General features: G+C 35.7%; 1 protein-coding gene across 3 annotated transcripts in view; it reads left to right on the top strand.

The window, feature by feature from the left end:
- SLC38A11 (solute carrier family 38 member 11) overlaps positions 1–15,479 on the top strand; it is a 46,355-nt gene that overhangs the window by 19,597 nt on the left and 11,279 nt on the right. For 2 of the 3 annotated variants that reach the window (XM_045187442.2, XM_045187441.2), the window contains 2 exons: positions 9,985–10,055; positions 14,114–14,226. In XM_045187442.2, the coding sequence (XP_045043377.2) occupies positions 9,985–10,055; positions 14,114–14,226 (184 nt within the window). Of the gene's footprint in view, positions 1–9,984; positions 10,056–10,743; positions 10,906–14,113; positions 14,227–15,479 lie in introns of all 3 variants that reach the window. The other variant, XM_024579910.3, reaches the window with a different exon arrangement.

The following is a 15,479-nucleotide window of genomic DNA, read 5'->3' as shown; positions in this document are numbered from 1 at the left end:
AGTCAGTTTTATTGTATTTTCTAACCTTTTGCTTTCTAAAAACTGAGGTGGTAAAGCAATTTAATTGCTTTCCAGGAAGTGTGCTAGTACAAAAATGCAATAGCACAGTTCTCCCATTCTTTTTTTAAACTAGAATCAGAGACATTATTGCTATGAAACCTTCATTTTGTGCTTTATTAATATTCAATTCTTTGCATTCAGGATAGAAATCATAACATGCAGTCCAAATCTACAAACATTTTCTCTTCATATAGCATCTCTTTTACAACATTTAAAACAATAGTATGTGTGGTTGGTGTTTCAGACATAATTCCAAAAATGCAGCTAGACTTTTCACAGGTAATTATGTATATAATAAGTGCCATCCACAAGGAATTCAATACATATTAATTTCTTTACCCCTTATAATTCTAATCCTGAAGGTCTACAATATAATGCTATAGATAAAGAGGAACTAGAGGGGATTAAAGAAAGGATCAGAAAAAATGGGTATAGACAGAGGAATAGTACATATTTGGAAAAAAATGATAATTAGTTTTGTCAAATACTAGCCACTGAATTTTTGATAATGTATAAGTTATTGTTCTTTCTGTTGACAATGACAAAAACCCCAGGAACCTAAGTTAATGAAGCTAACAGAATTTATTGACTCACATTACTATAAAGTTCAAGGGTAGTTCTATTATTAGATTTCGTTGGATTTAGGAGCTCAGTCAATAAAATCGGACATAATTTTTCTTTTTCTATCTTTCTTGGCTTCTAGTTCCTGAAGGGTTTCCCCTTTATTGCGACAAGATGGCAGCAGCAGCCTCAACCTATATCTATTGAAGTCCAAATCCACATACAAAAAGGGAGCTTTGTCTTATAAATTACCTCTAACTTTACTTCCAGTATTAGTTCTGATTGGCTCCAATGAGAACCCAAGACAATCCCAAACCCAATCATCATGGCCTGTGTTGAGTTGCTTGTTTTTAGACTACGTGCCTACCCTCCATGCTAAGGATAAGGTCAACCAAAGTAAATCACATGAACTGAGAGTAGGGGAAATGATGATCCCAAAGGAAATCAAGGCAATGATGCCAGGAACAGACATTGCATGCTGTAAAATTCAGATTTCCACTACAGGTGATAGGAAGCTACTGGTAAACCTCCAGGGAGTCAATCAAATAATATGGGTAGAATCAAAGTTATAAGGAATTAAGATGAAAACAAATGATAGAAAAGTGAATTTTGCAAATCCTCTCTTCCCTCCCCTGTCTTATTTGTGTATGAAGAGCATCAATAAATGCAAAAGCCATGATAAAATAGTGGCTTTAAAGAATAAGAACTATAAATAACATGTTTTACCATAGAAGACATTGAACATTTTATAGACCAAACCAAAAGATGGAACCAAAAGTCTCCCAGGAGATCTTGAAAAGTTGGAATTTATGATATAGACTAATCTTTGGAGAGGAGTTGGGATACTTCTTCTTCGTAAAACAGTAAGAGTATGGAGAGCAAAATATGAATTCATTCTAAAGAGCAGTGAAAAGAGTTCGAGTGTTCATGTCCAGTACCCTCTATTTTTTCAGAGATGAGATCATTATCTGTGTGGTAGACAGGAGTAGGTTCAGAATTTGAGTACTTGTGTTGGTTCAATTTGGAACTTTCACCATAGAAAGTGAGAAGGGACTTACACATGGGGATAAAATAATTATGATATTTGTTAAATTATCTTTATTCATGTTTATCTGTTCTGTTGTATATGTTATGTCTTTCTCACCATATTGTAAACTCCATGAGAACAGGGATCATATTTGATTTTTTTTTTCACACTGAATCCCCATTACTCAGCACAGTGCCTAACACAGAATTAGAATTCAGCAAAGAACTAGTGACTGATCAGGTGAATGAATGAATCCATGTATTTTCTGAGTTTAGTTGATGCAACTTGAGGATTAACCAACCAAAATTTTGAAGTAGTGATATAATAAAAATTATCTTGGAACAAAAAAAATATCACAGAAAAAACATCCCTTATCAAAGAAAATTTTCCTTAGGCTACTTCTATGTTAGAAAAAAATTGCTAACTCATACCTAAAATACTATTTGACTCCAAGTTCTGTAGCACTGTTAGAGCTACTGGTAAGCTTTACCAGACAGATTGCCTACATGACACAACAAATAGAACCATTGTTTGCCTTGAGTCTACATAAGAATAGGAAAAACAGCTGCAAGACAACATATTCTGAGAGATTCGTTCAGTCACGGTAGTGGTTGTGGAGCTGGAGGAACAGCCTAGGCTGCTCAGTGTTAAAAACACTTTCTAGCCATCATCAGTATTTTTATAAATGGCTGCCTTAGTGAGGTTTCCCACCTGTTTGCTATTTCCAAACAGGTTAGAAGACAGAGTGGTGTCTGGCATAGATTCATAACCAAAGGGCAAAAATAGAGTCGCCTGTCCTTTCAGCCAACAAACATCTACAATGTCCAGCTGACGGCAGTCATTCTTCTAGGTATTGGGACTGTGAAGATGAAGGATGAGCCCCTGACCTCAGACACCTGTAGTGTGTGGATGGGGAGAACAGACAATGGAGAGATAATCTCAATATAATACTTCATAGAATTATGGGCAAGTGCAATGGAAACAGAGGAAAGGCTCCTAGCACAACCTGAGCAGTGGTTATATTTCAAGATAAGACAATATGTGATCTGCTGCTTGAAAAAATGTACTAGCATCAGTTGTGTGAAAAAGGAGAGGTGGGCAAGATTGGAAGTTATTGTCAACAAAAGTGCAGAGGCCTACAAACGTGATGTATCTAACGTTAGGAGGGACACTTTGCCACTGATTAGTGGAACCATCAAATAAAAATAAAGGTGCTTTCATATTGCTCCTCAATATGTTTTTATCATAGTTTTAACAATAGTCATGTCTTCATATTATCTCTTGAAAATCCACTGGCCCTCACCAGGTGGCTCAGTTGGTTAGAATGTTGACCTGATACACCAAAGTTGAAGATTCGATCCCCAGTCAGGATGTATACAAGAATCAACCAATGAATGCATCAATAAGTGGAACAATAAATCAGTGTTCTCTCTCTCCTTCATTCCCTCTCTCTCCCTACCTCATTCTCTCTAAAAAAAAAAAAAAAAAATCAATAAATAAAGAAAACTGCTGAAGACAGTGCTTTACTAACCACTGACTATATAGCTTCCGTGTTTAGGAAGTAACTAGAGTTTTGGTGATTCTGAGCTGAAAGTATGGCTAGCAGTGTGCAAAGAAATAATCGTAGAGAGGCTGGAAGAGACCAACAAGAAAGGAAAGCTTTATGTGTAACGCACTGAAAGTTCTTAAGCAGGAGAGTGACTAGAGGTAGTCTCCATTTCAACTGGGCTTCTCTTGCAGCAGAGGTGAGCAGAGATTGGGGGCAGAAAGGCCTGGCAGGAGGCTATCTATAGCAAGCAACAGGCAACTGGAACAGGATAGAAACAAGGCTGGTACAAATGAAGAGGAGGATAAAGAGGGGGTGATGCCAAGGTATCCAGTTTGGATGACCAGGCTGGTAGATGGTCCACAACTCACCACAGAAATGAGAAAATCGAAGAGTCTATTTAGTCAATTAGCATTTACTAAATGCTTACTCTTTTAGTCACTTTTCTAGGTACTGGGGCCGGAAAGATCAACAAAGCACAATCCCTTTCTGCAGGTCTCTTAAAATTTGTTGGGGGTGAGGGGGGGTGGACCAACACATAGAAGATAACCTTAACAGACTATTTAATAGAATTATGAGCAAGTGCTATAGGAACAGGAAAGGAAGGAGGTCTGGTGAAAAATGTTAATATTTTAATATCTTGATTTTGAGTAACACTTGGGGTGTAGAGAGAGGAAGAAGGAGAAGTCACCCAGAGTGTTAGAAATGCAGGTGTGGGGTATAGGGAGTGTCTGCCATGGACAAGATTGTCCCGGGACTGCGTGTACGGGGAGGAGAGGTGAAACCCAAGTAGAGCCCGAATGGAAAGTAATTATCTGGAGCTCACATCTGAAATTACACTTATTTTTATGTAAATTCTCATAACATTGTAATGCAATTGTTTTTTAAAAAACACAGTAGAGAACAAAAACAACATACATAATTCTAACACATTTTATTATATTAAAAAGTGAGATCCTGCCCCCTCCCACTCACTCTGCACTTTCAATCCAAACTGACAAAAACTGTTAACACCAATTTTTAGAGTTAACAGAGAAATTAGAGCTCATAGTGGAAAAAAGAAAAAGAAAAACATAGGTGACAGAATAAAAATCAAAAGTGGTTGGTGTCTCAAATGATTAAAAGGAAGCTTTTGTGATGGTTCCAAGCTGTGCAAGCTTTTTATATGAATCATATAAAAATTGTATTTTGGCAAAAAAATCAGCACAATGTCTTATATGAATTTTAACTGAAGATTAGCTTTATGTAAAATTTGTGTTTAAAAAGGAAAGGATCGGTTTTGATGTTTAGAGGGATTCCCAAGAATTTTCCTGAGCAGCTTTCCATGTTCACATAAATCACAGTTTTCTAGAGAAGAAACTCAGAAGAGACATGAGCTGGGAGCCAGGAAGTGGCAGAGGTCTGCCCAGACCGAGCTGGGGAAGTGGGCAGATCTGCCTATGTCATTAACAGCTTGTGGTGTGACAGGAAACGTGGGGCCTTTGTTTGCCTGCCAGCCAGAGCCCTTAACTCTGGGATGTGTCTGGTTGAAGAGGTTAATATGTAAGTCTCTCTTAACAAAGACGCAGGCTCTGCCGAGAGGGTCTGATTTGGAAAAGTGCTTGTGTTTAGTGGAAAAGTATCTGAGCAGGTACCACAGAGAAGTGTGGTGTTTGATCTTCCTGATCGGAGAGGTCTTATGTTCTGGGGATCAGAAGCAATCCCCCTGAAGCTTGTTTTCTTAAGTCTGTGAAGATGGAGATATATTTGCTAGGACTTGCTTCCTACTGTTTTGCCTTATTACTGCTATTCAGCTGTTGTGAAGATATGGTGGAATTTGTCTTTCAAAATAGGATGAAATTCCTGAATCCAAGAATCCAAGCTGAGATGATATTGCAAAATGAATAAATATCCAAAACCTCCCCACTCCCACTTCCACCCCACACAAAAAGGTTTCTAAAAACACGTAACTAAGCATATAGCTGAATAAGGGGAACACTTATTCTTCTGAAAGTATTTTCCATCCCAAGGCTGCAAACTGCTATATGCCAGCCTCTATTTTTGTTAGCATTAAAATATATTAAAACACTTGAAGCATTACTCCTTAAATGATCTGACCCTCATAGTAAGCTTCCGTTACATTGCCATGATCTTTTTGAAACTTTGTAGGGCATTTTACATTGGAGTTCGCTTTTGGTATTGTACAATCTGTGGGTTTGGACAAATGTATAATGACATGTATTATTCATCATTTGTTACCATGCTGAGTACCTTCACTGTCCTAAAATTCCTCTATGCTCTGCCTGTTCGTCCCACCCCCTAGTCCCCAACCCCTGGCCACCACTGTTCTTTTTACTACATTCATAGTTTTGCCTTTTGTGAAATGAAATACAGTTAGAATCACACAGTATATAGTCTTTCAAATTGGCTTTTTGGACTTAGTAATATACATTTAGGTTTCCTTCATGTATTTCCATGGCTTGATAGTTTATTTATTTTTATCACTGAAAAATAATATTTCATTAACTGGATGTACCAGAGTTTATTGTTTACCTACTGAAGGACACTTTGGTTGCTTCTAAGTTCTGGCAATTATAAAGTAAGCTGCTAAACATCATATGCAGGCTTTTCTGTAGAGATAAGTTTCAGATTTGGGGGGTAAATAATTCAATATGATTTTTTATCCTTGCTTGCAATCTTTATCAGCAATAGACTATCATATTTAAAAATTTATTCATTTCTCTTTCTGTGGAGGTAACTGTTATTCTGAAGTTGGATTCATCTCTTTTTACTCAGAGTTATCTATTACATTTAAGCTGTTTTAAATCATTCCTGTTCATGTTTTTATACTATGCCTTTTTGTACTGATATAACATATAGTATTGATTACTATGTTCATAAATATACATAATCCCTGGGTAAAGATATACATCATCACTATCTTTCCCTCAATATTGTATTCCATATATTTCCATTTTGCTGCAATTAGTACTGAGTAACTCTTTTTAATTGTTCTATGGCACACAAATTTATGATTAGGTCACTTTTCTATGGACTGATTTATCAATTCTTTTGCTGGACATTGAGGTTGTTTCCAAAGTTTGGTTAATATAAAGAATGCAGCAGTGAACATGCTTTTCCATATCTGCTTGTGCACATGCGCACTTCCCTAGCCTGGGAATATATGTAAACATGTAATGGTTTGCTTACAAGCTTTGATTAACTTCAGCTTTACTAGACATGCCAAATTGTTCTCCAAAGTGTATGACAGTTGACAGCTTCCTTTATAATAATTGCAAGTTTTTCTTTCCCAGCAATTTATCAACATTGCTCTCATTGAGTTGGGTGTAAAGTGCTGTTTTTTTATGGAGTTCATTTTAATTTGTCTAATTATTAAGGAGGGTGAGGAACTTGTAGTGTATTTATTGGCTATTCTCGTTTCCTTATCTGTCAGTTGACCCGTGTCCATTGCTCACTGGGTTATCTTTTTTGTATTGATTTGCAGGACTGTTTACTCCACTGGATAATTACCTTTTTCTTGGTTGTATGCATGACAAATTTCATCTCCCAGTTTTTAGCTTATATTTATTTTTAACTTTGTATTTTATCAGGCAGACATTTTATATTTACCTTTCATCATTTTTAAGTTTATTGATCTTTAGCTTTATGATTTTAATTTTGAGTTTTTAAAAAGTTCTTTGTATGCTCATTATCATATTTTACTATTTGAATTGAAATGTGAATTTTGGGAGAATTGACATCTACATGATACTGAGTCTTCCCATTCATGTGCATGGGTGTGGTATATTTCTCTAGTCATTTATATTTTTCAGTAAAATTAGATCACACCATTAAGATTATGCATATCTTTTTAAATACTTAGTGTTTTTGTTGTCATTACCATTTAAAAAACATTTTATTGGCTGTTATTTGTGTACATTGATGCCATTAATTTCTGTGTGTTGAGCTTGTGTCCAGCAACCTTGCTGAACACACCAATAGCTTATCAGTGGGGTCCCCTGAATGTTCTTTGTACATAATTACTTTGTGTATGATTAATGTATTCCTTTCCAATTATTACATATATTACCACTTATTATATTGCATTAACTAGGAATTTCAGTCATGTACTATGGAGGCAGTGATGGTGAACATTCTTATCTGGCTTCCACCTTATAATATTTCTAACTTTCCACTTCTAAATATGTCATATATATCTATCAGGTTAAGGAGGTTCTACTTTATTAATATTTTGCTTATCAAAATAAATACTAGATTATAGGCTATTCAACATATTTTGCAGTGCTTGTAAAATGTTCTCTCTGTTATCTGTTAATGTGATGAATTACATTAACAGATTCTTCTGTCATTGAACTACCCTTGCATTTATTAGAAAAACTCTCTTCTTGGCCATGATTTTTTCTTACGCATTTTCTTGATTGCATTTGATATTTTATTTTCTGTTCCAGAATCTAAGCCTAAAGTCAGAACAATCTATATGTTCATTTTCTCATTCACTCTGGTATCAAGACTTCAGCAAACTCATAAAATATACCAAGAAACTTTCTTTTTCCTCTTAAAATGGTTGTTTCTGGAACTCATTCACAGACTATTCCACAAAAGATCTCAAAGTCACATTCAGTATTTTTTCTTCTCTTTACCTAGATTTCAACACATACTTTTTACTGATTTGTAACTTTTTTTGATACTTTACACCTTACAAAATCAGCATCTAAGCTGAACACAAAAAAATCCAAAATTATCTCTACTTACTGTTTAATAAATACTCCATCTTAGCTAGGAATTCCTAATTGAAGGAACCATATGGGCCAAGAAAATTTTTTTAAACTTAAATGAAGAAGAAAATTGAAAATCAAACTTCTATCTTTTCATTACTAATCTAAGAGTTAAACAATAAGACACCAAATCTGTACTGAAAGGAAAACTGAGTTTTATTCACATGCAAATACTGTAACAGGGAAAGTAGATCAATTAAAATATATTAAAAAGTTAGAAATCTTCAAGTTTCTGCAATTATTAACCCTGCCTTTAAAAAAGTTTTAAAGACCATGAACAAAATATGTGTTTTTCCACATTAACATTGGAGTTTGACAGGTGTGCTGCTAGAGGTTAATGTTCACTGCAATTGTCATGGAGGCAGCAGGTGGCAGCAGCTCCCACTCAAAAAGCTAAGGGAAGTGGCGCAGCCTCGTAACAGCAGGAGGCCTCCCTTTGGAGGCCAGCTAGTTTGTGTCTTATCTGCTCACTCAGAAGTGGAGAGAAATGGTATAATGCATAAATCCCATTAACTTTGACAAAACAAATGGGACTTTTTGTGTCTATTTTACCTCTACAATTAATAACAAACATAAAACAGATGGGTCTAGGCCTTCTAGGACCTTTGCTCCCCATCCTCCGCTTCTAATCTCCTGCCTTCTTTGGGTCTTGCTATAGCCTGTTCTTCACTGGGAAGCTGGCTATAATTTTAGACTTCTGCTATCTTTTATTAAATGACAGTGGGTAACAATAACAATACCAACACATAATCTGATAACACAAGTGATCATTTACTGAACACTTCATAAGTGCTAGGTTTTCTGTTAGGAGTTTTACTTTATTTAATTTACACAGTAACTCAATGAATTAGGTACTATTATTATTATTCTCATCTTATAGATACAAAACTGAGACACAGAAAGGTTAAGTAACTTGCCTAAAATCATACAGCTAATAAGTGGAAGGGGCCAAAAGACCATCACAGGCAGTCCTACCTGAAGCCTGTGCGGGGTGTGGTAATCAGGGAAACCAATCCCTGACAATAGATAGGCTAGCAAATATTTTAATTCCACTAAGAAACAGGCTTCTTTGAGCTATTTAAAATGTGTATGTTTCCAAAACCTTTTTAAGAAGTATGTTCACAGGTGAGCATTTAAGGTCACTGAGAGTTCAATATTGAAGAGATATTGGGATAGGCAGACCAAGGAGAAATCTCAACTTCCTCACTTACTGTCTGTGGAAGCTTGACAAGTTGTGTGACCACCCAGAGATTAACTTTCCTAATATGTTAAATGGTAATAATAACACTTCAGTTATTGTGAAGATTGAGATAACATAGGATAGTTTCCAGAACATAGCTAAGTACATCCTTGATTAATATTAGTTCACCTGGTTGATACAAAAATCAACCAATGTATGCATAAATAAGTGGAACAACAAATCCATGTTTCTCTCTCTCTCTCTCTCTCTCCCCCTTCCCCGCTTCTTCCCTCTTTATCCCTTCCTTCTTCTCTCTCTAAAAAAAAATCAATCAATAAAAAATATAGTTCTCTAAAAAATATATTAGTTCATGTCCACCTTCCTCAATAAAGTAGTGCTAACTATGAATTTCCCTTGGGTAGGGTGAATCTGGAAGAATTAGTTGAAGGGGAGTAAAGAGGAGTATTGATTAATTGAGGAAGAACTCTAGATTATTAATTTTTATATCTTCCTCAGTGAGTATATCAAATGATAACAAATGTTTGTTGTTAAAGTGATGAGTAAATAAAGTCACAAAATTAAGTAATCAGTGGATATTTTAAATATATAAAAATAGAGTTTTTTTAAGTATTTGACATTCATTTTCAGAGGACTGGGGTCAACAGGTAACATTGATATTTCTAGGAATTTTATTTACAATTAAATAAGACTAATGGAGGCCCCTTATTATTTCTGACTTAAAGATACTCGGTTTCTACTGTGACAGCATTCCTTGTTCTCAGATACGCTTATGCTTCTATTTGTTTAATCACTCATTAAGTTAACTCTCTTCTAGACCAAAATCAGAAGATGCCTGGGTGTTTGCAAAACCCAGTGCCATTCAGGCCATTGGTGTCATGTCATTTGGTGAGTATACGGTTTCAAAGGCCCTTTCTCAATGTGGAGTCTTCTGTTCAGTGCAAATGTGCCATGTTTCATATTTGTGTCTGAGAACAGATGACCTAAGTTTTAGACATCATATTAACAGCATATGACCTAGTTTGTGCCATCGTAAAATTAGGCTCAAACTTTTCTCACTCATCACTAAATTATTTTTTTTCCATTTGGACAAGTCTCTTTCTCATGCAGAACATTTATTAAAGTCATCTTATTTCTTAACTTGAAAATCTAGCAAATGTTATGGACTTCTTGAAAACCTTGCACACAAATTATTAGGAATCGGACAGTTGTCTAAAGCTACTCCGTTACATCCCAGATTGGAAAAGAAATTGTGGACTGAAAATACAGTGTTGCGTATATTCCCTTTAAGATTGGAAAGGCCACTAGGAAATGGAAAAGGAAATAGAAAATTGAATAGGCCTGGTTTATATCAAGAGTGACATGAAGAGACTATGCAAACCTAATGTGAATGAAATTTCTCATTCCCAAAGCTGTTAGAAAGATTATTTTTGACATATCTCATAAATTAGTGTATTTGAACTTCAGTTCATTAGCATTCCAAAGTAGCAGACATCTCTGAGTTTTCAGAAGTAAAAAAAGAACACTGATGCTTGCTTCAATAATGCTTTTTATTTTTATTTTTATTTTTTTGCAGCATTTATTTGCCACCATAACTGCTTCTTAGTTTATGGTTCTTTGGAAGAACCCACAGTGGCTAAGTGGTCCCGCATCATCCATTTGTCCACCTTGGTTTCTATCTTTATATGTATCCTCTTTGCTACATGCGGATACTTGACATTTACTGGCTTCACCCAAGGTAAAAGGAGAGGGGCGGTCTTACCACAATTTGGAATTGACACAGAGTGCTGCTATCACATCTCATTTGGGTACAATTGCAAGCAATATTCTACTTCAAACTAACACTACCTCTTTGACCCATTTTCTCCTCTACCTTCTTGCCTTTTTGCTATTTCTGTTTTCTTATTTCCTCCTTTTTAAACCGCTAAACTTCAACCCTGACTGGTGTGGCTCAGTGGGTTGGGAGTCGTCCCACAAACAGAAGAGTTTCAGGTTTGATTCCAGGTTGGGGCACATACCTGGGTTGCGGGCCAGGTCCCGGGTTGGCCAGTTCTCTTGCACATCTCTGTTTCTCTCCCTCTTTCTCCTTCCCTTCCACTCTCTCTAAAAAATTAATAAACAAATAAAAATATTTAGACTGCTAAACTTCTGCTGCTCATTCTCTCTCCTTCCATGCTTTCCTTTCAGAGCACGTGAATTTTGGCTTCCTTCTCTACTACTCCATTGCAACTTTATTTTCAAAAACAATAGCATACTCCCACTCTTCAAAGCTAATAATCTTCTTGGTTCTGATTCTCACAGACCTCTCTGAATCACTTAACAGTACTGAACACTCTTTCTTTCTTCCTCTGGAGAAAAGAGCACTGCCTTGCCATCATTCACTCTGTTAATATTTTTTTTCTCTCTGAGTAATTCACCTACCTCCCTTCTCCCCAATACCACCCACCCCTCACTAATTGGCTCAGGCAAGTTGCCTTTTTTTGCCTCTTAACAAATTCTCTGGAGATTTTTATTATTTTAATTAGTTTAAACTTTTTTTTTCATCTCCAGCCTCTTGCCTACATGTCTACTTCGTTGTCCCATTCTTGCCTTAAACACAAAACATTATTATCCCCACAAAACCAGCCCCTTCCCTCTCCCCAGCTTCACCCACTGTCCCACACCAAACCTCTTTTCTTCTAGTCTCCCAGGCCTGACAATGGAGTGGTCACCTCCTCTCTTCCTTTGACCCTCACCCTCACTGATCTGTGGAATATAATATACAGCGTATTCTGACAACCTGCTAACTGCTATGATTGACGCATCTCACAGCTTTTGCAGGTCTATTATCTCATTTGACCTTTAAACAACCCTATGAAGATAAGTGGAATAACTAGCTTTACCCCTTGCTTAAAACACAAAGAAAAGTGACTTGCCCAAGCTGGCTGGTGACAGTGTAGAAAACAAGTCTCCTGGTTTCCAGTCTAATTTTACTTTTTTTTTTTTTATTGTTGCCAACCCCATGTTGGAAAAGTATGACCCATTAAAAACTGTCTCTTAGACTCCCTCTCCTCTTGGGTAGTTTTCTGATGACACTGAAAACTGGGTGGATGGTGCCTTATTTCAATAGAGATTAGAGGTGTCTATGATTAAAGGCAGATATTTCTCAAGAAGTAAATATGGCTTCAAAAGAGAGTGATTAACGTAATTTCAATGCAGTAAAAATATAACACAATACATGTATACACCATTAGAGTGCAGTAATGAAGTACCTTGAAAGTCTTGATAAGAATCGTGTTTCAAAATATTGACATGTATCCCTGTTTTTGCCAAGATGATTGTCCTTGTAGGCTCCAGTCAGTACAAAACCTTGGTTTGGAAATGCCTTCTCTGGAAAACATAAGCCCTTGTCTTAGTCACACCTTCCTGGCGTTTTTATCAGTGGTAATTGCTCAGATATAATTAAATCTTTAAATAACAAAGCTGACAGGTTGGTCTGGGTTTGTTTTGGGTTTTTTTTTTTTTTCTCCCTAGCTATAATTCCCTAAAACACACTTAGACTCAAGCTAGAATAAGCTGACATTGTTTCTTCAGGCCATTTTACCTTAGGCAAATCTGGTCTTGTTTGTGCAAACTGTGTGCTCCTCTCCTTTGCCTTTCAGTAGTTTAATTTCTGCTCGTGAGGAGACAGTAAGATCTCTCAATTTTTCTTGACATTCCCAGTGACTTTTGAATAGGTGTCAGGCTCATTTTTTTAGTGAAGGTTACCGAAGGGGAGCTTCTGTCCTTTTTCCTTAGAGTGCTGGAACCTTTTCAATCAACCTTGAAACAAGTCTCTGCCACTACTGCTTTGTGGTTTAATCCCCTTCTGCCCCAAAGGGACACAGAAAGTAATAGACATTTGTTCTACAGTAGGAGGAGAGAAGAGTCACTTAAGTCTTAGAAAGAGGCAGGTCATTTAGCTTTTTAATGAATGAAAGTACAAAAGGATTTTTTTCTTTTTAAACAATGTAGTAGTGTGTGACTTTGATTGAATTTTTTATTCAGTCTAATGAAAACTGTGGCCAAAATTTTAATATAAACACATTATATTATTTAATATAAACACACATTACATTGAGGAAATAAACAGACTGGACTATTTTTTGTTTCAACGTTTGGAAACTTTTTTTGCTGACATGTCTTCCGTGCCTTCATTAGATCCAGTGTTTCTTCATAGGTATCTGAGAAAATGTAGTTTCTAAATAAGAACTGGTTCAAGGTATATACACTCCATCATTTCGTTTGGAACTAATGAAGTATAATGGCCTTCCATATTTTCAGTTTTGAACCAGTGCATTTACACTTGGGTTCATGGGACACCATGACAGGTAATGTATGTTTGGAATTCCTTGCTGTGGCCCTGAATTTGTGATTAAACCCTGTAGTGTGATACACAGGAAATTCAGCTCCCCAGATGCAATGGTCCATTCTTCCTTTCAAGATTGTCCTTGATCTATGAATAGCATTTCAAAAGGAAACTTGTTTATTTTAACAGACCCTTCTTTAAAAAGAAATAATGAAGTCATTTACTTACCAGGAACAAAGACCAGAAGCAAGTTTATAAAACCAATGTGCAAGAATTTAGGGAGTTGATTCTGGTATAAGAAGACAATGGATAAAAGTACTTTTCAGAAGTTGATATAAATTTAAGCAAATCAACCAAAACAAACAATGAGAATAAAAAGAAAACTATTAGTGATGAATTCATCTTCATGTGGTGCATATACTAGTTTTAATATCTAGTCAATAATTATATAGTTTCTGAATTCAAAATTATATTTAGATTTGGCTATCTATCTATTAATTAAATAAAATGAAGTTTATGCAGTGTCATTGATATAATAAATATTCACTACCTCCTTTATTAGATATTTATATCAATATATAGTATCTATTAAATAAATCTATTTTATATCATTCTCTAGGAGACTTATTTGAAAATTATTGCAGAAACGATGACCTGGTAACATTTGGAAGGTTTTGTTATGGAGCCACTGTTGTTCTGACATACCCCATGGAATGCTTCGTGACTAGAGAGGTAAGCACAATTGCTTCCCAACGCTTATCTAGGGAGCTCTCTATTGCATTTAATTTAGAAAGAGTTGACAATAGTTTGAATCTGCAAATTCTCAAGTGCATGACAAGTAATACAATTTGTGAAATTTTCTTTTCAACCAGTTTAAAGATAAATGTATATTCAAAGTTTACAAGATATTTTTTTTTCTCAAGTTAGGTTTGGTTTAGTTTATATTAGCATAAGTATAAATATTTATACAACAGCATTCCAAAATGAATGCCAGGCTTTAACAGAGCCAAACTAAGGATTAAAAAAAAAACCCCAACATTCTTACAAAGAAATTAAGTACTAAGGTTTAAAACATGTTTTACAAAATTATCTTTTTGCTAAGATATTTTATGATACAACATGAATAGTATTAAAGGCACCATAGAATAGAATCTGATTGGTCTTGTTATATTTTTAGAACTAAAATATCTTATTTTCCATGGAAAATCAAAATTCCATTTAAATCATTTGTTTTACAGATATATTTCATTTGTATGTCTGTATAAATATATTTATTTATTTGTATTTACATACTATATAAAACAATATAAATAGTTTGGTATTTATATTTATTTATTTACTTTACTTTTAAGTCAACTCCCAGTTACGTTGTATAGTCCATCTGTATTTGTGGAGGACGATTAGGTGAAAGAGAACTAATCCTCTTTGAGTAAGATCAGATAACATGGCTTGTCCAGAGTCCATTATGCAAGTTAGCTAAAATTCCACTGTACCAGTTAGCAAAAAACATGATCTTGCTTCACAGTGGTTCTTTCAGGAATCATCCTGGAAAGGGACTATTAGTCCTAAGATCTGTTCCTAGGGCCTGTTTACGTGGTGCACCGTGTGAATGGCTCTAATGTGTGAAGGAAATGCCTGCAGAGAGCACTGCTGTAACTAACTACTGGACAAGCTTCTGAAGGCAGATCAGTGCTTACCTTATGCCAGTTCTGGGGATAAGGAACTGCACAAGGAAATGGAATACGGAAATGTTCGGCACTGTATGTGTCCTTTACAGTTAGCACTTGTCCTCACTCGCAAATGTGTAACTCACTGGTCGGTTCTCCACCTTGAACATAAGGGGGCCTGGACTGAACTTGACTTTGTGTCTATTTTCTAAATCTAAAATGTTGCTAGCTAATACTGGGTGCCGGAAATGGTTTCATTTCAGCTTCTGCTGGGTACTTGAGGTTCCAATCTGATCTGCAGATGAGCAATAACAGATG

Source organism: Desmodus rotundus, chromosome 2 (genome assembly GCF_022682495.2).
Source record: "Desmodus rotundus isolate HL8 chromosome 2, HLdesRot8A.1, whole genome shotgun sequence".
NCBI lineage: Eukaryota > Metazoa > Chordata > Mammalia > Chiroptera > Phyllostomidae > Desmodus > Desmodus rotundus.
This window is presented reverse-complemented; position numbering and strand designations above follow the sequence as displayed.